Source organism: Argiope bruennichi, chromosome 8 (assembly GCF_947563725.1).
Source record: "Argiope bruennichi chromosome 8, qqArgBrue1.1, whole genome shotgun sequence".
In the NCBI taxonomy this organism is placed as follows: domain Eukaryota; kingdom Metazoa; phylum Arthropoda; class Arachnida; order Araneae; family Araneidae; genus Argiope; species Argiope bruennichi.
This window is the reverse complement of record NC_079158.1, coordinates 80,185,135-80,213,104: the sequence shown is the minus strand read 5'-3', so window position 1 is coordinate 80,213,104 and position 27,970 is coordinate 80,185,135. Positions and strand designations below refer to the sequence as shown.

General features: G+C 26.7%; 1 protein-coding gene across 4 annotated transcripts in view; it reads right to left on the bottom strand.

The window, feature by feature from the left end:
* Positions 1-27,970, bottom strand: part of LOC129981948 (cell adhesion molecule DSCAM-like) — a 627,118-nt gene that overhangs the window by 178,756 nt on the left and 420,392 nt on the right. For all 4 annotated transcript variants that reach the window (XM_056093016.1, XM_056093014.1, XM_056093015.1 and 1 more), the window contains exons 15-18: positions 20,757-20,924; positions 16,032-16,102; positions 14,996-15,233; positions 6,886-6,978 (exon numbers count right to left, since the gene is read on the bottom strand). In XM_056093016.1, coding sequence (XP_055948991.1) covers positions 6,886-6,978; positions 14,996-15,233; positions 16,032-16,102; positions 20,757-20,924 — 570 coding nt within the window. The remainder of the gene's footprint in view (positions 1-6,885; positions 6,979-14,995; positions 15,234-16,031; positions 16,103-20,756; positions 20,925-27,970) is intronic.

Below are 27,970 nucleotides of genomic sequence, written 5' to 3'. Positions count from 1 at the left end.
GCAAAATCGGAAAACACTAATGTTTAACAAGGTAAACAGCAAATTAATGTAATAATTTAAGAACTTCATACGTTTAACATAAAACTCAGTACATTTCTACATTTGTAGATTTCTATATTTGTATGCAAAATGATAGCTTACATTTCAGCATATGCTTCTACTTGTAATTTTTTCAACTATATATAATTTTTAAGAGACATTTTGATAATTATTTCTCACTTATTTATTTTAATTTTTTCCATTTTATTTTCATCAAATTTTATTGTTACATTTCATTGTTGATCGATATCCAATATAATACTTATAACTGCAATTTTACTGCAATTAAAACATAGCATAATATATGCTTCCAAAAACGTATATTTAAGTTTATTATATCAGATGTTCTGCAGTGTTATGGAAAGTAAAAACGGTCTCTCTACCTAAGAAATTGCCTGTATACGGGATTAAGTTCCATCAAATGAAAAGACGTTACTACATTGATGCTGATGATATCGCTTATGTTGAAGAGGTGCTTGATATCATAGAGGCAGATGATGACGATGGCATGAATGAAGATGATGCGAGAAGAATCATCTGTGACTAAATCAATCTCACCACAGTAGAGTAAAATATATTCAAGAATATACTAATGAATTTACCGGATAATGAATAAAATTGAAATAATGAATTTACCGGATAATGACAAGAATTGAAATGATGAATTTACCGGAAAATGAATAAAATTGAAATGATGAATTTACCGGATAATAAATAAAATTGAAATGATGAATTTACGGGATAATTAATAAAATTGAAATGATGAATTTACCGGATAATAAATAAAATTGAAATGATTAATTTACCGGATAATGAATAAAATTGAAATGGTGAATTTACCGGACATGAAGATCCCAGTGTATATATTACTAACATAGACAATCCTTCTGCTATTGATATATTTCACCAGATATTTACAGATGACTTAACAAATCATACAATATTCCAAATTAATTTGACGCCATAATAAAATAATAAAATTTATACCTATGTACCTTTTAAGGAATCAATTTAATGATGGGCATTCAAAAATTTCTTTGATTATTGGTCTAATGTGCCAGAACTACAGGCGACTATATTTCATCCCTGATGTTTGCAAATGGGTTGGATGGCTTCTAAATTACATTTACCTTAAGGATAATGCGGCAGTTCCAAAGAAAGGGGAATATGACTGTGGTAAATAATATGGTGGTGCATCTAATGTTGAATATGCTACCTGAATTGAAATGTTTTATTTCAGGAAAATTCCTGGCAACTGATGAGTCGAATGAAATATGAAGGAAGTAGTACATTCAAACAATGTGCGAAGATCAGAATACCAAATATGGATAAAAGATTTCGATGATATATGATGAAACTCTTATAATTTGAAATTTGCAACTGGTAGATAATTAACATTGTTCAGAAAAATTTCGAAGCCATTGTATTATTGAGATTATGTCAAGGTTTAGAAAATAAAAGCCACCATCTGTACTATGATAACTATTTCAATAGATGATTGAAAATTGATGATAAATTTACATCAGAAAATATATTTGTTTGTGACGCAATACAGCCTAATAGCAAAAATAAGTATCTGATAAAGAATTAAAACGAGACATTTGATTGATTGATTGGAAATCCAGTGATTCCGGAGTAACTATTATGAAATGGAAAGACGATGGTGTTGCCCACCTTCTTACAAACTATCAAAGTCTTATGATGTTGTGAAAGGTAGAAAAAAAAAGAAACATTGAAGTAAAATAGAGGTTTCGTGTTCACAAACTCTAAGATATTATAACAATTACATAAATAATTGGTAATTTCGATCAATTAAAAATAATGAAATTGATAGAAGAAAAAAATGGTGGCAGAGGAAATTTTTTTCTGTTTACTTGTTTTCTGTGTAGAGTAAATATATATGTAACTTGGAAATCACTTGAAAATGCATACAAAATGGATACTATTCTAAAACTTTCCGAAGATATGTTTTGACATCTTTGGTGCTACAAACGTTTGAGTTTACATTGTCTACCATCCAATAGACTAAAATGTAAATTCAAATAAATCAAGAATCGTATGTTGTCAAAGATATGCACTCACGAAAGAACAAAACAATAACCATAACTATCTGCAACTTGACGTTGTACTAAGAGCTATACTGTATATAAGCAAATCCGAACGACGTGGATTTTCTCCGTTTACAGAGTACCCATGCGATCAGATGAATTTCAAGCCTATTTTCAAGAATTTCATCAGTAAATTTGACTCTAATATGGAAATTAAAAATGGAAAATAAATTAATCAGTGTAAAATGTATGAGCATGTCCGTTTGAATTTATATATGAAATACTCGTGCGTTGGTGTAATATATGTACCATCTTACCACTGTAAAGTACAGTACACTCCCGATTATCCGCGGAATTGGGTGGCGCGGCTGCCGCGGATAACAAAAATCGCGGATAATCCGAAAAAAGCTAAAAACGGGTATAGCAAAAAAGAAAGCAGTCATTCCAACTTTGAAAAATCGTTTTATGTACAATAAAACTTAAAATAAACAGCAGGAAATGTTTAACTAACGCTTAATATTTTAGTATATCATTCAAAACTAACCTAAAATGCATTTTGTTAATGAAAACAGAAAAGTGCTTAGTATTTACGAGAGGCGTCAAGGATACACAGAAAAATTAATACATATGTACTGTTTTAATACTGTAATGTATTATGTAATTACAAAAGCATAACTGTAAAACTGCACCTTTATGAAAAAATCAGTCAAAAAAAAAAAAAAAAACTTTGTGCAGCAGGCGCGGATAATCCGCACCGCGGATAACCCGTCCACGGATAATCGGGAGTCTACTGTAATTACAAAATAAATAAATAAAGAAAATGCTTTCACTTTTAATGGCATTCATTTTTTTTTTGTATATATAAACAGTTTTGATTTTGCGCATGAAGCAAAATTTGTGCATTAAAGAGCTTAACACATTACGAAAACCAAGAAGTTTCAATTTAATTACATTAATGTCCACATATGCTCTTACAAAAGAGTTATCTCAGGACTAGTTTTCTAATTCTGAACTGAGGGTACTGAAAGCACCATTTGAACCGTCATGCCATCTTTCCAACTCTCACCTCACATCATATAAAAGTTGTTTGGCTTTGACATATTAATAAAATATTGTGCCCTCGTATACTGTGAATCACTAGAAATGATTATCGCATCTGGATCTCAAATCAAAACTGTTCTTCTCCCCCATTGGCCTTGTCTTCAATGAAGTAATATTCTCTTCACAAGTAAGCAAAGATTCCCTTGAAACACTTATTTCCTACCAAATTATCTGAAAATAATCTGAGACACAATATCTTAACATTGATGTCCAATAAAATAATATATAAAATATCTCATATCTTGATTTGCTATTATGGGGCATTCGGTTACCAACTCAATTGCTTGAGAAAGTTCCTTAGCTTCTAAAAATTATTTAATGTGATTTTATAACTCTATGATTGAAATTTTTAAGTATTGGTTTTTAAAAAATCAAATTCAGTTTCTTAATAATTACCAATAAAGAAAGGATATTTGATCTTCAGAATTAGAAATGATACCATCTGACAATTTTTCTTGGACATAACTGCGTTCTTTTTAAGATAATAGTAACCAGCAATCATTCTTGGAGAATCATTCCAGGAAACTAAGCGTTGAAAACTGCATTTGTATCTTTGCTACAATAAAGACTAATTAATTGCTGAATTTCTTGTATGAATTTAGTGTGAAAACGTAATCCCACTTAAGAGACATTTTATGTTCGTTCACTGAATATGGATGAGTCATTTCATGCTTGTTCACTGAATATGAATGAGTCATTTTATGCTTGCCCACTGAATGTGGATATGTGGGTTTCGAACATTCCTGAAATGATGAAAATTTCTGATGATCGTGAGTAAGTATTATGTGTCGTATGGTATCGCATTCTCCTTTTATATATATTATTATTATATTTACTATTTTTAGCGTACGTATGTGTATCTTATAAATGTTTGTTTTGTATCTTATGTATCTCGTATGTCGCTCTTGTTCAGATATTCTAAATATAATATAAACTTACATAAGAAAATATTTTTAAAAAATTGGTTGTAACAATAGGAACAACTTATTATGTTTAGCATTTTTGAAGCATACTATAATCATCTAGTAGTAATCTATAATGTAGATTAGTAATTATAAATGTAGATCTAGTAATCTAAAATGTAGATTAATAATAACTATGTTATACATGTAATTTCTAAATAAATGCATTATGTAATTTTATAAATGTATTATGTAAAATACTTTAGCAAATTTGACACGTAATATTATCATAAAAATGATGACGTATTCTAGTAATTTTTTAGCCTCTTTTCTGAAATTTATCGAAGTTTGGGAATTGTTTTGAATTTTCCCAAATGGATTTTTGCGTGTCTCTTAACTGATGAAATAGTACAACCCTTAATTATAACGAATTCCACCATTTCTATTGTTTGTGCAAGTATTTTGCAACAATTCACTCAATCAAATATAATTTGCAATCGTATCATAGCTATCCATGCAATTTTTATGGAAATTAAAAATAAAAGAATATCAATTAAATTTTGTGTAATATGAAAGCTATCTTTTAAAATTTGCTGCACAATTATAGCATTTGTTTTTAAGACGTATTTTTTTATTTTACAGCCAATATTTGTAAAAATTACCTATCGTTTGTTTCATTTAATTTAATTTATTTTCCTGCATCTAAATTTTTTTCATGTATTTCAATAATTAACTGTTACATCAGTGTTACTTATAACAATGTGTTAAAACGGAAATTTGCATATAAAAAGGTTATTTATTCCTTGTTAAAATTGCATGGGCGTTCTTGTGAGTATAATTATTTAATTGAAGTATAGAAGAAAATTTAGATAAAATAAGAATAGGATTATTAATAATGCAAAACGATTTGCTAGAAAGCATTAATAATTCCTTCTTTCAGTAGGAGCAACAGCATAAGTTTTAATTGAATAATTTAGAGGTTCCTTTAAAAGAAGTCTGTATCTGAATACATAAATAATTTCCATCGACGAGGAAAATAAATTTCATATTTATTATTTATAACGCATTTCAGGAATTTCCATAATAATTCAATCCTTCAGTTACTTGTAAAATAATATGTTCGTTGAACTTAAAAAAAATATAATATTCAGAGCAATCAACAGACATAGAGGTTAACATAAATAAATAAATCAGGAATAATAAAATGTAATATTTAGAGTAATCAATAGACATAAAGGTTAACATAAATAAATAAATCAGGAATAATAAAATGTAATATTTAGAGTAATCAATAGACATAAAGGTTAACATAAATAAATAAATCAGGAATAATAAAATACAAAATATTTTCCAGATATTTCTAATGAATATAGCTTAAAAGTGGGAAAGAAATAGGCTTGTCGGTATTGCATTATATAAATATCACTCTGAATATATGCACATAGAGAGAGAGAGAGAACTATATTATAAAAGTTTTAAAACACTCTTCTACCATTATAATAACAGATTTGTTTCCATTTTTATGAAATAAAATACTTAATAAAATGTTACTTCCCTGCTGTCTGCAGTAAGTAAATATGAATGTAAAAGAGTATATCTGCACATCATAGATATACTATCTTAAGTAAAAATCCCAGTATTTTTTTGTATTGCATTATATAAATATCACTCTGAATATATGCACATAGAGAGATAGAGAGAACTATATTATAAAAGTTTTAAAACACTCTTCTACCATTATAATAACAGATTTGTTTCCATTTTTATGAAATAAAATACTTAATAAAATGTTACTTCCCTGCTGTCTGCAGTAAGTAAATATGAATGTAAAAGAGTATATCTGCACATCATAGATATACTATCTTAAGTAAAAATCCCAGTATTTTTTTGTATTGCATTATATAAATATCACTCTGAATATATGCACATAGAGAGATAGAGAGAACTATATTATAAAAGTTTTAAAACACTCTTCTACCATTATAATAACAGATTTGTTTCCATTTTTATGAAATAAAATACTTAATAAAATGTTACTTCCCTGCTGTCTGCAGTAAGTAAATATGAATGTAAAAGAGTATATCTGCACATCATAGATATACTATCTTAAGTAAAAATCCCAGTATTTTTTTTTCAGGATATCCATAAGAAGTTCCAGAGTGCCTATGTATTGAATGCTATATTTCAATTTTGTTTTATTTCATTTTGCCCCCAATCTATATCTACGAAACCTTAGCTATCAGAAAATTTGCTGGTTGTAAAGCGAAAAAAAGAAAAAAAAATACGATAAAAATATTAAAATGTTCAAAATTCGACGGCATTTTGTCTTTCAGTTATAAATATGTACCTTGCAGTTCTTATCAATTTAAGGTCCTTTAAAATTAATGAAAAAAGTTTTTATGGCTTGTTATAACTTATCAGATGTAAAATAATCACAAGAAAAATTTGCAATCTTATATGGATAGTATTTTTTTTTTCTTTTTTATTCTAAAGAACATTAAACTGGAATTCTTCTTTGTAACTAAGGAAAATAAACGTTTATAACCTGTTGCGTTACCAGACACTTGAAATACTGTATTCATTGAGATAACTGAACTTAAAATTATAAAGAAATAAATTAATTTGGTATCGATGTCTTTTAAAAATTAACACAAATGAATTTAGAATAGTTAGAGTGATTCGTTAATAAAATACTAATGTATCATGCAGTTCACAAGGAAAAAAATATTAAATATTTTGTTTAAAAAACGAAATTTTTTATCAAGAAATAAATTACTAAACAAATGTTTTCATACCAGTTATGGGTGATACTTCTGATATACTCCACTGAAGTTCCACTGAAAATTCGGAAGTGTTGATAACTTTCAATACCGGAGATCTTGGTGGATCTAGCGAAAAAAAATACGAAACCACAATATAAGAAAAAATGAAACTAGTAATTGAAAATATCTTTTTTAAAAAAATTGAATTTCTGTATTATTGGTATTCTTATGAATAAGTTAATAATAGGCACATTTATCGCATTTTTATAATGAATACCTTTAGAATGCACATTCAATTACATAAATGACGTTTCTAAGAAAATGATTCAAACACATTTCAAACTTGAAAAAATTCTATAGTATAAATCTTAAACAATAGCCTTATATTTTCTTTTTATATTACTGAAAAATTCAATATTCTGACGCATATTTAGATTATAAACTATTTCGGCAAACTTCTACTTGGTTCACAGCGCCATCTACATTGCGAAAGAGAGACTAAACATTTTCTGATCAAATATTTCACTCTTTAATCACACATATTTTGCAAATGAAAATTTAAAAACAATGCTGGGTTCAAAAATTTTATTTTCAAATATCTGAAACTTAGAATTATCTTTTATCAAAAATTTATTTTCAAACCTAATTTAAAGAGATTATTCAAAATCTAATATAATTCATATTTTTAAATTGTCATGGGTAAATCCAATTTATTAAATCGTAGCTTTATTATTCCCGCAATAAATAGTATTTCACCATTTTTAATCAATTATTTATAGATATAAATAATTAAACTCAATAATCACAAAAAAATAAGAATATAAAGTTACAAATTAGTTTATTCTTTTTTATCAATAATTGATTTTCCAATTTCTGATAATGGCATTTTAAAAATAAATTAAAACATTCAAAAATGCCTGTATTTCTGTTCTATTTTCTAAAAAAAAATAATTAAATTATTTGAGAGAAAGCAATTTTGCTTAAATGGAATACCAACATATTTTTAAATTCATATTTTCTTATATTAATCAGAATATCACACCTTGTATGCCACCTTGATTAAATTATTAAAGTTTCAAAAACATTTTTTCGATGAAATACTATTACTTCTTCTATTACTATTTCTTCATATTATAAAACAAAAATAGCAATCTATTAAAGCCATTATTTTTTTTTTTCATTGATAAGTATTAATTTGTCTTTTTACTGAACTTTTATAAAATGTAGATATTGAACGATCGAGAAAGATTATAAATATTTGTCAGATTTTTTCAAGTTAAATGGTAAAAGACTCATTACTGTCGAAGAAATGTCACCTTGATTAAATTATTAATGTTTCAAAAACATTTTTTCGATGAAATAATACAAATAATGTTGAAACTCAATGATAACATTTTTCAGACAAAGATATTTAATAAAACGAAAAAAAAATGCATTAAGTTTATTCTTCAAATTAAGACTTCCATATGAATTCTATTCATCCTTTTTTAATCGCGTAGACGAAAAAAAATCATATAATCCAATTTTCAGTAAAAACTATTTCTGTGAAAGCTTATTAATTAAGCTAAAAATATCCGTTTTTTTTATTTACTTAAATAATTATGTATCAAATATGTTTTCTTAAATTGGAAACCGTAATGTCAAATAATTGCTTTAGGCCGTATTTAACTTTAAAAAAAATAGTGATGATGATGATAATAGTAGATATTTTTTGACTTACTTTTAAGCATATGTTTTACACTAAATATTAGGAAGAAAATTTTAAATGTCCATTAACAGAAATTTTTTGAAGAAAGAATAAAATAAAATGTAATTGATTTTCTGAATCTGCAGAGTTTCTTGCCGATTATAAGCGTTTTCTAATTATTTTTGTCCTTTTAATTAATACATGCAATTACAAAAAATTTAGATTTTTTTTTTTATAAATTTTCTTTCAAAAATCTTAATAGGATATTTAACACTTTAATAATATCTTTGAATATTTTATTAGGAGGAATGTCGAACTTACATTCAGTAATGAGGAGGTGAAAAAGATGAGGTGACTGAAAGTGTTGCCTATCGTTCGATAGAATATATCTTCGGATCTATAAGGACTGAATTTAACTCGTACTGCTAAGAAACGTACTTAAGATATCTTTTTAGAAATTTTAATTTAAAATTAATCGAAAATTTTACAGTTTTTTTTTCTTTACAATCTGCGAGTATATTATCTCGCAAAAAGCATCTATATGGCATTTTGCAATTGAAATGTTTTTTTGTTTTTTTATTCAGTGATATTTTTTTCTGAATTGTAAAAAAAAATTTTTCAGTAATCATATTTACATTCATAATTTTTTTTTCTGAAAGTCAAGGAGATTTAAAAACATTTAAAAATATTTTCATTATTTTTTTTTCATTTTTACTATTGATTTTAAATATATATCAGATGCAAGTTATAATTTTTTTTTCCTTTTTTTTACTGTATACGCTATTTTTGTACAATTAATAATAAGTACAAAATATAATTTAAGAAACACACTCTTTAGAGTACATTTGAAAATCATTCAATAAAGCAGCTAACTTTTTCAGCTAACTCGTTTTCATGCACTCATAAACATAGACCAACAAAGGCTTTCATTCATATTTTGATATGGATATAAACTTTGTCTGATACATATGTATATAAAAATTTATTGATTTTCTTTTTATTTTCCCAATTATAAAGTATGCAAAGCATTTTTAAGATTTTTTTTTATATATATTTTGACAAATCTGCTAGTTTTAGATCTCTCTGAATAAGAAATACTCAATTTTCGGAAATATAACTCTCTGTTTATAAGTCACGATCTTTCAAAATATCTTTTTAAGCTAGATCAATGAAATTAGGTATATGATCTATACAACAAATTTGTAGATTTCTCTCATTTGGAAAGAAATTCTTTCAGAGGAAGATTGTCCGGCTGTCCAAAAACCAGGGGCACAATAATTGCAAATATGAAATAACAACTACATAAATAAAATTTCGTGCATAAGTTTTAACATCTGTAATGCAAATCAGTATAAAATTTGGAAACAAACCCGTCAACGCATTTAAGTCTGTCGTTCTGTATTTTACATATGTAAAATCAATAATCAAAAGGTAAAGCAACATAAGTAAGCGAAATTTGGCTCACAATTTTAGCATCTAAAGTATATATTTTTATCAAAGTTTGGACCAAATATGCTAAAAAATTGACCATCTGTCAATATGTAACTTCTCATAAATGTTAACGTGTCAATGCAAAGATTTAAATAAATGATTAATATTCTTGTTACTACAATATTAGTTTTACATCAAGTTTTCTTTAAATCAGTCGAAATAAAAAGCAGTGCATATTCGACTCTCAGTTACCTGTGATATTATACACCGTCAAAGATAGAATATTAGACACAATCAGAATGCTAGATTCACAGCAAAGAGCAATCTTTTGTAACTATTGTTCATTAATGACATGCAGTTAATACATAAGCTCCGGTTTTCTTTATTGTGCTAAGAAAACCTCTGGAGGGGCACCTCAAAATGAAGATGAGATGCTTCCCGTATGGTGGTTGGGTCTCGCCACCCTGGAGGGTACACAAAGTGGTGGGGGTTTAGCTCCTCCCATCGATGACGGGACGCACTTCCTTTGGGAAAGGTTGTACCGTGGCCGGTGATGGCCCTAAGGACTCAACCACAGTTCCTACCAGTATTGCTGTTGCGGGGGTCCGGTCATTCAATTTTCTTTATCCATGTGTCTTCGGGTGGGACGGAAAGTCAGTGCTATGACTTATAGTGATAAGAAACAAGAGACTCAAGTGTGAAATTAAAAATGCACATTCTTGCTTCAAGATCCACAGTTTTATGCAGGGAGGGGGTAAACAAATTTAAGAGAAAGTGTGATAGAACATTTCAGGAGTCAACTACAGCCTATTTAAATTGTGCAGTTATTTGATTCACTTTCATTTGGGCAGCCAAGCAGACTAGTTCCCTGGGAATGTTACTCTTTCAAAATTTTATGGAAATCTACAAATTTGAAGTACAGATTATAAATCTAATTTCAAAAATCTAACTCAAAGCGACTTTGCATCTTCATGTTCAAACTAACAAAATTGAAAATGTACTTCAGATTCAGAAAAATTTGAAACGAAGAGATTTCCCAAAATCTCAAATTCGAATTCTTCGCCATTACGATTTTTTTGTTTGTTTACCTTGTATGCGAGAAGATAAAATTTACAGGAATTTCTTTTAAAATGTCCTTTGTTATAAAGGGAAAAAATGTAATATTTTGTCTGGCACAGTTCGATCCAAATATCTTTTTAGAGAAAATAAATCACAAATACACTTTTTTTTTTTTTTTTTTTTTTTGCTGGAGTATTTTGAAGAATTTTGAAAAAGATTAATATTTATATGCTAAAGGTATATTCAGTTCTTATAACCTGTTTACATATACAAGAGTTTTTTTTTCTTCTCAGTACTTATTTACAAAAAGTAACTAACTGAACTTACTGTAAATTAACCTTAGAAGATATTTTCATTAAAATGTTTAGTTCTGATCAAAAGATGTCACTAATAATTGTAAAATATTATTAAAAAGTTTAGCGATATCAATATTGGTGTCGATAGAATAAAAACAAGAAAATTAAATTTCCAATTTTGTCATTAGGAATTGAAGCAATTCAATTTTCTATTAGACAATAAAAACATAAATATTTCGGTAATATAAGATAATTTAAAAAAATTTTCAGGTTTCTTCTTTTTTCTATAGTGGAAGTCGTATTCATCAATAAGATATTTTCATATTTTTAAAGAAGATTATTTTAGCAATAGCAGAGTTTTCATCATATCGTGGAAAAGATTTAAATCTTCATTATATGAGAAAAATGTATTTTTTAATAAAATTTTATATATGTGATGATACATTATAATTAACAACTTTTTGTTTAGTTCTAGCTTGATTTATCTGATTTATATTCTTATAGTTTGTGAAATGTAATAGATTTATTGATGCTAATCTTTATTAAGAGCAATTATTGTATTTATAAAAGCAATAAAACAGAAATTTTTGAAATATGTCTATAGCATAGTATGTAAAACGGCATACGATAGGATACTATATCATAGGGCACTGCCTCGGAATGAAAGTTTTAAACCTCAAGCTTCAAATTTTGGTAAACCTTTCAAGTGTTGGAAGGATTTGTGCGACCTGTTAAACTGATTAGAATTAAAACCGCAGTATGTCGCCATTATATTAGAAAACATATTTTTTATTAAGATGCCGTCATAAAACCACAGTCTATAAAACAGAAACTCTCTTAAAGAGCCCCTAAACGGAATTTTTAAAGAAATCTTGCTGATATTTAGTTGTACTATGTTATTCGGTCCGAAGTATTCACTTCTTTCTATATATCATAATTTACTATGATCCATACTTCACCATGATTTTATATGTGCAATAAAGTTTGAAAAGCAGTAACTGCTTTAAAATAGTAACTAATTTCTAGATGAATTTTTCTTTAAAAAACGCTCCAAAATAGTGGTATTTTTAATTTTTTGGATAGAAAAAACATCTATCGAATCAAAATACACCAGTTAAATTACACATTTTTTCAATTGGATAAAACGTATTATTTTTTATTAAAAAGCTGTATAAAGCGAAAATCTATTAGTTTAAAGATTTGTTATATGATTTGATTAAAATTTTACGGCTAGTTTTAGAAATATATATTCCATTTCATAAACAAACAAAAAAATTAGTTTTATATCCTTCTATTCCTTAAATACTGGAGATTGATTGGTAAATAACATTGAAGTTTCGCTTTGTCATCTCTTTGTGAAGCTTAAAAGCAACTATAGGATCTTTCTAAATGAATGTATTACGTATTCAAAAACTGCATAACATATTGAGAAATTGTTAAGCCAAATTTGAAAAAAAAAAAAAAAAAGTCCTATAGATTTTAATTTAGGAGGCGTTTTCGTAAGTAAATTCTACCAATGATTAGAATTTCAGAAAATATCATTTAAAGATGTAAAATATGTTTAAAACCCATATAAATTCAAATATAAATATAAGTGTATATTCCACGAAAGGGACCTATATTCAAAAGTCAAACGATTTTATAATAAAAACATTTCAAACATTAAGAATATTAAATAAAAAACACATTTTTTTTTTCGAAAAAAAAAATCTACATATTAACGTAACCCTAGATCAATGTAAACTTTAATAAAACCCAAATAGTACTAATTAATTATTTGACTTAAAGATGAAGCATACTAATAATTTCTTATTATTATAATAAATTAAAAACACTTTATTATTCTATAAAAAGAATGCCGTTTTAGACGTATTCAAATTTATCGCTTCTTGATGTACATTCAAACAACTGTTATGAAATCTATAGTTATGCTTACATTTGATCGGACACCATTACAAGTATGCTGATCTACATATCATTATCAAAATGAGAAATATGTTTGCATTTTTCAAAACTGTAAGCATTGATTTAATGTGCTTATGCAGCACACCTCAATCTATTTTTTTTTTTTTTTTTCTAAACAGGAATTTTTTGGAAAAAAATTGCACCATTTTGAAGCAAGAGAGATGATAATGGTAAAGTCGCGTGAGAAAGTTTTCAGTTCTTCAATAACTGCTTATCAAGCCACCTTTAGTATTTGAGAAAAGACATGAAAATGCTACATTAATACAGAAGCAGCTTATTTTGAACGCAATATCGTTTAATAGCATTAATAAATTCTCTTAAAGAAAATATAAATTTAGGCTCGAAACATTTGATCAAATTTTAGATCTCGCTGATCTAGCAATACGATAGCAAAATGGTAATTCATGCCATTATTTTTTGGCCCAAACACTGTATTAAATAGATGATAAAAATTTTTGGATTCCTTTATTTTTGCTCTGTTTTCCTAGTATAAATGTTTCTAGTTTATCTGATTTTAAAAATTGCCTTTTAAATGTAAAGTCTTAACTATGCAATAAATATATATATTTTATTAGTTTTAAAAATTATAATAACTAACATAATGAAATTGATTCGATATGATTTTGAATTCACTGAATCAAGACTAATATTCAAGAAAGAATGAATAAAATACTTATTGATTGAAAACAATGTCTAACAATTAAAATTAGACTGTTGATGGCATATTTCTGAAATCAAAGTATTCATGATTATATAATTGTACAAACATATTGGTCAACTTATAAAAACGGCAAAATAACGAATATTCTATATAAATTTATTATAATATAAGGTTGGATCTCAATATATAATGCGTTTTGAAGAATCAATTCAAATGCTGTCATATAGTCCTATTCACATTTATTTCTTCTCATCTTCGTGAAAGAATTTCAGTTTCTGATTTAAAGAATTTAAGTCTATTTAATAGTAATATAAGAATTCCATTTATTATTGAATAATTATCAGTATGTTCCTATATAGCAACACGTTCAGAAGAATTTAATTTAAAAAAAAAAGATATTTGTATATCTATCAATTCAAAAAATAAATAATTAATCATGTATTCATTTTGTCCAGCTCTTGGAAAAAACATCAGTGAACATTGAGCCAATTTGTTTTATATTGTGTTTAACACACAATTTACAATTATAGATGAAAATCTTAAATAAATACAGCTATACTTTCTTGTGTCGAATTTATATAAAGTAAATTATTATATTAGGTAAATAAATATAATAAAAAAAATGCATGTAAGTGACATTATACTCATCATAAAATACAATATCATTAAACATCAGGCCTAATTTTATATTTATGAAGCCTAAAAGTTTATTAAAAATATTCTTTAGATATCTTTTTCATTGCAAATATAAATGAATGAAAAATTAACTTTTAATATTTAACTAATCTTATGCTAACGAACAAAGTGGTTTAACATATCAATAGGCATATTAATTCTAAAGCATGAATTTAAATTCAAATTATTATTATTGTTTTTATTGTCATATTTAATAAGGAATATTAAAATTAAATAAATTTTAAAACAAAGACCCACCATTCATGAGATGAAACCAATGGTCCAGTTTTGTAACACACACACATATATATGTAATCATATTAAATTTAGAATGGACTTTGCTAGAAAGATTACGTTATGTGTACATACCGTGTTGAAGAGTTTGGACGATAACTTCTTTCGAAGCTGGTCCAGCTCCCTTACTGTTATATCCTTGTACCGTTATAGCGTATTTTGTATTTCTTCGTAAATTTGAAATCAAAGCTTCGTTTAGTCTTTCTTGCTTAGAAATGTCCACTGTTTTATATACGTACGGGTCATTGGTAGAAAGATCCCTGTATCCTACATAAAAACCAAGTAGATATCCCAGAGAAGATGGTGAAGGAGCCTGGAAATCACAAAAAAATTTATCAGTCAAATTTTTGTCTGTTTCAAGATTGAAATTAAAGTGCAAAAAAAAGTATACAGTTAATTTTTATAAATGTATTAATTAGTATAAGAAAAGAAAACTAATATGAAAGCTAATATATATATATATATATATTTGTTGAAACTAAAAGGTAACATGGGCGAAATAATCAAAATTTATATTGATTCCAAGAAATGAAACTCTATTTCTTATATATAAATTGATTTCAAAAACACGGTATGAAAGAGAAATCAGGCGGATCTTGAGTTAATGTTTCTTGCTGAAGAGTGTCACTTTTTATTTTCTACCATCATCAGTATATCGAGAATTATTTTATCCGCAGTGAAAATAGCCAATAAATATTTCTAAAAATTTTTCCCATATAAATATTTCTTTATTTAAAAACAGCCTCGAATGTTCATTTTCCAGGTTAATAATCATGCTTTGTTAGGAAATTAAAAAGTTAAAACACGAAATTATTTTGCTGTGTATAAATTCGGTTTGTTAGATAGTAAAAATACTTGATGTGCAACCTATTCACTCTCCGAATTAAGTTCGACCCCATTAGTAAAAAGTATACAGGAAAATTTCATAAAATTTTTACTCCAAAAATATAACTCTTTAAAAATTATAACTGGATTGACAATGGAATACGATAACAAAAAGATAATCTGATTTATCTAAAATTAGTCATTATTTATGCTAATGATTAACAACCCTACAATATTTTGTAAACATTTGCATAATTTATCAATGACATAAAAAAATCATACAAACCTTCCAAGTCACTTTCACCATAGAAGAACTCAATGGAATGACTCTAACATCTTGAGGAGAATTTGCTGGAGCTAAAATGAGAGAAATCAATGAAAATAAGAAAATAATGCAGTAAATTGTAAAAATGATGAATTAATAATAAATATAATTTTAATAATATCTATCCTAATAATAAAAATGTAAAACAAAATTTTTCTAGATAGTGCAGATGGAAAAATATATATAAGACGGGATCTGATTTTATGAACATTTATTTTGAATGGATGAAAAAATTTAAGTAAATTTTATAACAATTTACAACATTTTTCGGAATTTATAGAAAAAATAAATAAATAAAATGTATTTAGTACTATAGTAGTGCCATCTACAGACTTCAACAAGAACAAATAGTATCAACTGCAGTTTATTTTACAACTCATACCCTGCTGCCATCTAGTGACGAAGTGAGAGGACTATATCTTCCCTATTTACGGCCTATTCAGTTAAAAGTATTTTTTTTTTTTTAACTCTCTTATGAAAATTATATACTGAATCCTATGAGCTGACTAGACTGAACAGGCTAATTATTCTTTATATTATTTGATATATTAAATAGTTGGAAGAATTTTCAATTTCAAAGAGTATTATCTTCAAATTATACTTTTTTTTTGTCCAAACTAATTATCAATTATTAAATGCTCAAAACCAAGTACTTCAAAATAAGTAAATGCGTTTTTGAATTTTAAAAAATACAGGCTCCTCAAAATCTTGCAGAAATAAAGTTTGTTTAGTTAAAAAAAATTTCCAAGCAATAACTGACTTTACTTGACAAAAATAAGTAGGAAATGACTTCATTTTTGATTATTTTTCTCAATTTAAAACAATCATACTTATACATTAATATTTTAGAGCTTTAATCTTGTGTTTGTTTAAGGAAAATATCATGAACAAAATACATATTGAAAAATACACTTTCAAAAATCATTATGAGCATTTCGAAATTCTTTGTTCTCCGAATGGTGACATATTTTAAATTCATCTTTACTTTTCCTTTTGAATTAATAGCAGTTCTCAAGAGGACAACAATTTGAATTATCTTTCTAGAAAAATGTAAACACTCATAAACTTGGCATTGAAATATTATGAAATGTAACATTAAAAGAACAAAGGGAATTCAATAAAAGAAATAATGGTTTAAAGGAATAAAAATTCTTTGTATGGTGCTGCCATCTATACGAGTCAAAACATATCTTCCATTTAAATGATGTATCTTTTCATTATCACATTTTTGCTGGCTTTCTGGATTTTTTTTTTTTTTTTCATTGCTTGAAGCATGCTGTCACTATAATTACATATTATAAATTATTGCGATGAAATGAGTAGATAAATTAATTCATATTAAAGATCAAATAAAATAAAAATAAAATCCCTTGATAATCAATTGTTTTCTCATTATAGTAGACTCAGTAGAAACAACGCATAAAGGCTAGAAATAAAAAAAAAATCGAATGAACAAATATTTCTATTCTTTAGGCTGAACTGAAAGGCAAAAATCACAATTTTGGGATGGATCATTTCATTTATCAAGTGCTTTTTTTTAAAAAAATTTCTGATGAGCATCTTTTAATTCTTTCATACTAGCGCTAGGGATCTATCATTATTCTGACAATCAACTTTTATTACAAAAAAAAAAGTGAACTGTTGGAGTAGCTTTTATTTTTAGGTTTGCAGTTCAAATTCAATCTCTGTGTTATTTTTTAGCTAAAAGAATGCTAGAAATTTAAATTTTTAATGCGCAGTCTCTAACATATTATATATAAGTTTTCAAAAATAAAATAATATATTTAAGCACTTTTTTGCAATATATTTGTTCAAAAAAGGCAAACACAATTAATAATTGTCATGCAACATTAAAATGGAGTTTTAATTGAGAAATCTTTTTACAAAGCTAACATCTTCAAGGGAAAAACGGTGAATTTGAAGTGATACATGTTTTAAATATTACTAAAATAATAGAAATATGTTAATAATTACTAATTAATAAAGTTTCTTTCTCTCTTAAGTATAAAATTTGAAAAACGATCGTTTCTAGCTGTATCGCTAATTTGAACGATTTTCGGTATCATATAGGGTTTATACAAAAACCGACTTTTTGAAAAACCGGTTTTCGAATACGATATTTCCAAAAGAAAGAAACGGTTTTAGCCGGTTTTCAAATTTTTGTCAAAAAAAATTGAATAGGGAAAAATAAAATATTTTACCCTGTTCTATTTTTTTTTATTTCAATTTATATAAAATAACAAAAAACGGAATCAGTATCAAAGTCGAAATATAAAAAACAAAATTAAAGATTACATATACAAAAACTTCAAATAATATTTATATTATTTTAACTAATTTTAATTTCTCCTAAGAAAATAGGATTTTAAAGAACATAAAATATTTACTGAACGGTGGCTAAGTCTCGTTCTTATTTTGGACACAATATTGCCTGAAATTGAAAATACTCGTTCACTAGTTACTGAGTTTGGCATCAAATTACAAATCTAAGTATGTTGTTCTTTTATTCGTTTGTTCAAATAATGAAAATTCAGCTTTCAGTGTCTTTGGATTTGTAAGTTTTTCTTCAGGGTCTTCAAGAAACTAAACAATTATATTATTTCCGACAATTATTTTATGAACTGCTTTCAAATGATTATGTAGATTGCTCGTAGATGATCCTTTGCAGCTCAACATTTTATTACAATTATTTCAGATTGCCTTGTCTATCCCGATCTTTTTGAAACTCTCCCAAACTTCCGAATTACTCATTTTTATCTAAAAATGAAATTAGTTATTGAATAAGTATTTTTGACGTTTATTTTACAATTTTATTATTTTAACTATTAATATTAATGCAATTCAAAATAATCTAATCTACACATTTCTAGGAATTCTGAAAAAAAAAACACTTAATTTAATTCCGATGCTTGCTAAAGACATAATTTATGTTAAAACGTTGCGAAAGAAAATATGGAATATTTTAACACCCTGTGTTTTATTTAAAATTCCATTAAACAGAAGCCAGAACTTCTTATTTTACACTAATTTTCGATAGAAGAAATTTATATAACAAAATTTAAATTTTAAAATGTAAAATAGAAAATATAAAAATAAAAATTAAACATACTTCGTACTTACGTTATTTTTACCAAATTTAACAACTTTATATTTTTGTTTCCAGTTTTAACCTTCACAATATTAAGCAAATCTGTCGTGACTCGAGATGGATAGGATTCTGAGACCACATTTCGACAATTCCATTTTATTAAGGGGTGAGCACATTTGACCTTGGATTTCTCGCATTAGATACTTTTTTAGTTCTATTTTTTTTCACGTGTATGTGAGTGTTATGTCATTTCTGACAGCATTTTATTTTAACTGAATATTTCGTATTGATACGGCTAGTTCAAGTGATGTAAAAAAGCTTTCAGGAGTGCTACGAAGAAAATTTTATATGATATCATTAAATACGGTGATCAAGAAGCAGAAAACGGGGATTTATTTATTCCTTTCACATGTTCTTCGAAACGAACCAGTCAAATTGTTGTCGTTTCTATTAGCACCGACTTCATACCGATAGACAAAACATCCGAAGAGAAGCAAGAGATGAATTTTATCAAACTTTTTTTTTCACCTAGGAAAAAAAGTGAAAAGGGATGTTCATGAAAAACAAATTGACGAATTCGAGGTGCAACTGTGAAGTGCACAAGCACTGGCCAACGCAATTTGCAACGTTGAAAAAATGTGTTTGCAAATCAAATAAGAATGAATAGCAAATCAAATAAGTTCAAAATTAATTTTTACATAATAATATGAATTTTTAAAACCTGTTTTAAGAATTCATAAAAAAATCTTATAAACCTGTTTTCGAATGTCACAAATTTACTTTAAAAAACCGGTTTTTTAAAACCGGGTTTGAAAACCGTCAAACCCTAGTATCATACTATTATTAAATAAAAGCGTTAAAAAATGACTGCGCTTTCTCTGTATTTTTTAATCATTTCCTTAGTCTTTTTACCTAAATTTTATAGCACCCCAATATGAGAGTTGTTGTGTCACTTTCTCAGATAAATTACACACACACACACACACACACACAAAAAAAAAGTACGTTATTCACATGGCTTTCTCCGAAATTTGACCTGAATTGAATTACATTATTATGGAAAAATTATTTTTGGGAATAGATAACAAAATTTCTAATTGCTTCTTGTATTCTTTTCGCTGTCATATAAAACATCTACGCTATGGCATTCAGACATGTTAATGCATACAGGTAACTTATGTTTTACATTATTTTTATACGTAACATAAACTATTAATTTCTTAAGATCGGTAACGGAATAAAATACAGTAAATCAAAAATAGTTTTTAAATTAAATTCTCAAAGTAAACATATTATTAATAGATTTTATTTTTTTATCAAGATTTGATTAACTTCACATAAAAAACGGTTACATCATTTTTAGATATCATACGTAGAAAAATTCTGCATTTATATATAAAATATTAAAATATAATTTTTAAAAATCAGAGGTTTGATTTTTTTATCATATACTATAAAATACTTTTTAATAACATAAAATAATTCGTTAAACTTGAAGAAAATTTGACTTAATGAAAAAATGATATCCAAACTATTAACTTATAGATTTAGGAGCTTTTAAAAAATTTATACAGTATATGTTTTCGAATAAAACATACCTTCTTCTTCTGTAGTAATTGTTAAATCTTGGCTCGGCCCGCTTCGACCTAAAGCATTTTCTGCATGCACTTTGAAGACATATGTACTTCCTGGATTTAACCCAGTTATAGTTACTTTTGTTTCAGTTGCTGGCACTCGTACACTTTCCAGAGGTTCATCTTTGGCTTCTGAAATTAATAAAATTTCATACTTTAGGATCACATTTTATATCAACTTCCCTAAGTCCTTGTGAATTTAACAAATCTGGACTTCCGTTAAAATTCACGATTTATACAGCTAAATTTAAAATAATTGAAAATTAATAATGATTCACAAATGGGCTTGTCAAATATTTCATTGAATTATAGTAGTTAATAAGTAGTATAAAATTTTAAAAACTAAAATAATAAACTTAAATAACTAAATAATAAAAATTGACATTAGCCTAAAAGTTAAGAAAAAGGGTTTTTCCTAAATGTGAGTAGCAGACATATGCCTTTGAATAACTGCAATATTAAAGATTTTTTTTTTTTTTTCATGTGATTAGCAACCCCATTTCTAAGCTATTTCCAATCATTTTTGAAAATTTTCACAAAATTTTCCTTGTTGCTGAGTTTTTAATTATTTAGTTTTCACAAGAAAAATTTTTTCTTTTCTTCAGATTTCAGGTACTATGAAATTTTAATAATTAATACTAAAATTGTATCTGTTATTTATTTGCATTTAATTATTTTTAAAATGACTTTATTTCTTCTGTTGAAGAAAAATTTCTCTTCCGTTTGTTTGTTTATTTATTTTCTTTCAATAATTACATTTTTCGATATCTTTGTCTTTTTTTAAAAAATGTTTTCACAAATCTTCATTTGTAGTATTTGATTCACTGCTTTAAGTTTTTAAATTAGGGGTCTGACTAAATTTTTAAACCGACTACCCACTTGCTTGCTTTCACTACTACGATTGCTGTTTATATCATTCGGGAAGTGTCCAATGAATGGTTAGCCACGCCCTATTATACGACACTTCCTTCCGGTTTCAATTCGTTCTTAAACAAGACTAATTATCACTTCCGCAAGCAAGTCACCAATAGCTGGGCTTATTGGGTAGTCCGACCTTTTGATTCGTTCTTTTACAATCAGTCCTTTGTTGGAAAGAATTGAAAATTTAAATTAGCATTTAATTTAATTAAAATGTGTTAGAAGGTAATGTGATTGAAAACTGATAATCAAAGTACATTTCTATGAACACATGCACTCATTTGAAAATATATAAAGTCAAATTTATATGATATTAATATTAAGGATAATATTGAAACTGTGTTAATTAAAAAATATATATATTTTTTTCAACAACGATTATATTCGAAGATAAGATTACCAATGAAATATTTTTGATCTGGGTGACGTTTATCCAGATGTTTTCTCAAAAATATCAGTTAAGATCATAAATTCCTTCACTTTGAAAATATATTTTAGAAATTCATAAAAAAAAAAAAAAAATGAATATTTAAAAAAATATATCAATTTTTTTTTTTCATATTTGCATGTCGCAATAAAATTGCTTAAAATACTATTACGTCAGAATAACTACAATTATTATATTTAATAATTCGTTACTTGATAACATAACTTCGGTATTATATAAGTTTTTATCTTCTTGACTAATTTTAACTTTTTCTTTAAGCTTTATATAAGCGTTAATATTAGCTTTATATAAGCATTAGTGAAAGCAGAATTTGAAGTACAATTTTACAAATATTTATAGGAAACTTTAATATTCAGGCATATAAAACTAGTTCTTTAAAACTACATGATGACCTCGTAGAAAAAGTTAACACATATTTAATATTAAAGTTTTCTGGGAATCTCAACACAAATCTCTTTCTATTGTCTGCATAGAAAAGGTTAAAAGGAAAAAAAAAAAAAAAAAAATGTGAGGACATAAGTTTTCAGAATATTAAATCTAAGCAGACGATTAAAAGCAATAAATTTTTAAGTAATTGGAAACTTCTAAATAATTTTAAAATTAAAGAAACGCTTTTCATTATTATATCTCCCATATTCCCATGCTTTGGTTATATGAATTTTCTAGAGACATATCGGTGGATTCCGTCCTGTTCGCATAATACTCATAGGACACATAGTTTTCGATTAATGGATAAAAGCTTTTAGTTTACATTCATAAAATTTATACTAAACATTCCTTGTGCTTTGTAGAAATCGAGTCAAAATTCAAGAGAATCTAGTTTCAGTTTCTATAGCTATAGAAAATTTATGATTCAGATTTATTCATACAAACTAAGTATGAATAAATGTATAAAGTAATTTTAATACAATTTACAAAAATTTGGGGGTTAACTGATTTTGAAAGCAAAATCAAAAGAATATATATTTTTGTAACATTAAAGGCCGAATAATTAACATATTTAGGAAAAAAAAAATTGTTTTGAAGGTAACATTTCAAAAAGCATTTTTCACAACTGTCACTGAAATATAAATCATGCCTGCTCATATTTAATACTAGTCTTTTCTAATACTTGAAATCTCTATTATTTGCAAGTAACTCAAAACAATGCTCGTTTTAATAAATCAAAATAAAAAAAAAAGAAATTTTAAAATGGAAAAATTGAATCAATAGCCCTAATATTTATGTGTCAGTTTCTTCATCATGTTATTTCAAAACTCTTTTCCATGGATCTTTATCGTTATTGTGAAAATTTGTTTTATAACACATAATTTGTTTCATTATTCCACCTACATAAGAAATTTATAGATAAACAGTGATATGAATATAATAAGACGAAATGGAAAATAATAGTACAATAATAAATGCATATTTTGAGATATATGATAACAATTATATAACTTTTATGTTATAGCATTAAATTCAGATTTTTTTAAATCCTATGAGCAAATATATGAAAATAAAATATCTTCCCAAAATCAAAACATAAAAGTAAATAAGAATAATAATTTCCAACGTTGTTAAAATTGACTAAAATAATTGCTCCCTATATTGGAATAAAGAAAATTTCGGTGTCGTGGCGCCATCTATTGAGATAAATCGAAATCAGAAAGATACAGTTCTATTGAGACATTTTAAAGCTATTTTGAAATGTATGTGGACTGTTAAATTCGAGCGTTCAAAATATCAAGAATAAATAAATAAATAAAAATAAAAAAAGATATAAAAAAACCATACATTAAAATGAATCTTTCATTTACCTTACATGCATTATTCTTTCAATCAATAGACGAGTTTCTCATGTTTTAAATAATCATTTGTAAAATTACATTTTCTAAGAATTAGAATGACAATGAAAGCAGTTAGTTAAAAAAATAATTTTCAAAATAAAGTAGGACAAATCAATATTAACAAAATGCAATTATAAAGCAATCAGATAAAGAAAAGTAATCGATACGTTTGAAAACCAATTGGTGTTACTTATATATAATGATATTTATCCCATTCACGTAAAGATTTATTGATAGTTCTTTTAAAATATGACATGAAATATGTATTTCAAAATAAAAGAAACCTTCTTCATGAATATTAATTACAAGGTTCACAATTTCATGTTCATAAAATGACATGCATTTTTCAATGCAATTAATATTTATGACACTTAAAATTAATTGTCAATGCATATACCTAAAGAGTGTGACTTTTATGCTTAATTTCCAATAATGGATTGGATTTTAAAATACTCATTCTTATAAGTATAACGAATGCTTTCTCAGAAGACAGAGACGCGTTACTTAGTATGTTTATGATCTTACATTATTACTTCAATATATTGCATGATATCTCAATAATAGTGACGATATTCTGGCTACTTTACAATTATGTACAAAATCTTGGGTTATTAAATGAATATAAGAACACGTCGATCAGAAATGCAGGACATACAAATGTTTCAAATCACATAGAATGGTGTTGCAGATTGTTTTAAAGGATTTCAATGGAATACATAAGTAATGGCTTGAATAAAAAAATAATTTTTTTTTATAATTATTTGAAGCAACCTTAAATTGTAGCTGGTTTCAAACACTTTTTTAAAAAGTGGAATTTGTGAAAAAGCAATGGATAGAAGGGTATGTTTTTATTCTTATTTAATATTTTTTTAGAATACAAATATTCAAACTATTTGTAAAATATATGCTATCAGTTTATCTAAAAGCAAATTAAGTATGCAATTTAATAATAATGGCAAAACAGATGAGAATTTACAACTATCACAAAAACCGTAATTCTAAAAATGTATTAATATAGAAAACAATCTTTTTTTTTGGTGGTGGTGGGGATATATAAATTCTAAAAGTAAGATCAAATAAGCTGTTTTAAATCTACATTTTACATTAGTAATGCTTTAAATGAAATCACTTCAAAAGGACAGCTTAAAAAACTGACATCGACCTATTAGGAAAAAAATCTGCGATGCTCATTAATTTAATTATTTGGAGAGTTTAAATAATTATCTGTCAATACGATGAATCGATTAATCAAACAAATTATTCAAATTAATTGCTTAACCCCAGTAATATTAAATACATAGTATTCAAATCTGCACAAGGTCCAATACACAGCTGGTTCTTATAAATTTCGTATCCATTTATTGCGCCTGAATTTCAGATTGCTAACATCTGCTTATGTCATCTAGGAAAAGACAATTCTTGTCTTAAAATGCTGTTAACTTCTTTTACTTTTGCATGGTTTGTTCGCAATAACAAAAAAAAAAAAAAAAAAAAAGTATCATTTTATGTCCTTCAACAATCTAATCGTATAATTGAATCGATATTAAAATGATGACTCGATTTCAACAAATGATTTTATAGTTCTTGTGTTGAGGTCCCAGTCTAACAAATCAGTGATACCTTTTATTATAAGAAATTACTACTTTTCGTGTTATATGATGGCCTAAATCTTAAACAATGAAACAGTTCTTCTTTCTGAGATATTATAAGCGTTTGGTCGTCTAACGCCTCCCTATTTATCAATTCAGAATAAATGTTCTTTTCATTATCAATTTTAGTACTTATAATAAAACAGAAAAGTCGAAACATTTTTATATACAAAAAAAAAAAAATAGCATTTGAAAATTATAGGCTGAATAGCATATTAATTGGAAATTTTTTTTATTACTAATGTTAAATATTTTCTATTTTATTTGTCTTTATTAAGCTATCATTTTAAATTCTTGTGATGCATAATTAAATTGTTAATGATAGGAACCGCTAATAGAAATTAAAAAAATGATTTTGGTAATAAATGAAGTACTAACGTAAGATATATGTATACATAAAGTCCTGATGTGAGTGGAACGAGTATTTCATTGTTGAAAAATCCTTTTTGTTACCATCTACTCTCCTCTGACTCGCTGAGAATATTTCTAGGACGGCAAAGCCACTTGTCATGTTGCGAGGTTCACTATGGATTAGTATAATCATAATGCGGTGAACCGACTGGACTATTCTGCCCAGAGTCTGGACTTGAATCCTATAGATAACTTTCTGATCGAGTTGGAACTCCGAATCAAGGGGTGCAGCAACCGTCCAAATTCGGTGAAAGAACTTGCATGTCTTCTTCAAGCCGAGTGAAAGTAAATACCACTGTCCATCATCCAAACACTTATGTAAAACATTCCTCGAAGGGCTAAGGCTGTAATTACCTCAGGTGGAGGCTCTACCAACTATTGAATACCAATAAATTGTGTTTATCTCTTTTATTCCAAGTGTCCAATTAGTTATTGGTAGATAGTGTATGTACCAAATTTGATAGCTGTAACTATTTATCATGTAGAGCGCCAACACATACATACCCCTTCCCTTTTATTATTAGTAGATATTGTCAAATCGCAATTGATATATGTAAACAAACATGTAAGCTGTCCCATTACGAAAATTTAAGAATGTTTTATTGAACTTTTTAAAATTTTACTTAATTGAATGCTTTGCTTGATTAATTATGTAGCTATAGTTTAGTTTAGTTAAGTTATATTAATGTCCCGTTTAAAGCAACAATGGGGCTATTTTGGGACGGACGTCGTAATTTTGAACCTCGGTCAGAAGACGAGGACGACACCTGAGCTGGCACCCCCCTCCCCACACCACGCCACACCAGAGTTAGGACGTTTGGACATGACGAATTTAACGTGCAACAGACCCACTTACACGACAATTCTTCGGTGGAATCAGTACACGAACCTGAAACCCTCCGGTTCCGAAGCCGAGACCTTACCACCAGGCCACCGCGGCCCCTAATTATGTAGCTATAAAATATCCTTACTCGAAAGATATCCCGCAAGAATCTCTGTTGAGTCAAAGGCGAGGAAATATAGAGTAAATTCAAATCATAGGCGTCAAAAAGAAAGTTTAATCGAGAGCGAAAATTGGATTAGTATGATGACTGATACTTGGCTCATCTTAGTTCCCACCTGCTATCTAGTTAGATGAACCCTTCACTATTTTACACCACCTCTCTAATTAAGAGTCATTTAATTAGAGAGATAGTCTAAATATTAGCCAATGAACATGTTAATCTTCATCAGATAAGCAGTTGTTCAGGCTTGCTTATTGAAACTGCTGTTCATAACTCCCAAAACTATTATCTCCAAAAAAATTATTTTTTCATTGCTTTAATTCTTTTATTTTATCAATTTCATTTTCATATAATATCTTATTTTCATTTAAAATATTATTTTAAGAATCAATTTGATACGCAATCTGCAATTATATTTTTAATGTCATGATGAAATTCGAACTCATTCATCAAAATATTCAATCGCGTGCTTTTGGCAGTGTTGAAATTAAATAAAAAAGAAATTCTTTTTTTTAGATATTATCACTAGTAGGATTTTTACTTTTGCTTTTATTGTAGTACATAAACTTTTTAATTTGGACACATACATATTTTGTAATATACTGATATATATTGTAATATACTTTGTAATATTTGATATAATCAATTGAATATATATATATATATCTTATCGAGTACCAAAGTGAAATACTGAAAAAAATGCCTTTCTCATTAATAGTTTAACACCCTAAAATGTCATGAAATTGGGCGAATAAGCTGATAGCCACAGACATCTAATTTTCTTATATAATACAAATCTTATGACATGTTTATAAATTATTTTTTTTTTGTCAGCTGAATATTAATATTTTGTATAAAGAAATATGCAAAACATAAACAATATGTATTGTGGTAGGATACATTCAAACTAATAAGTGAA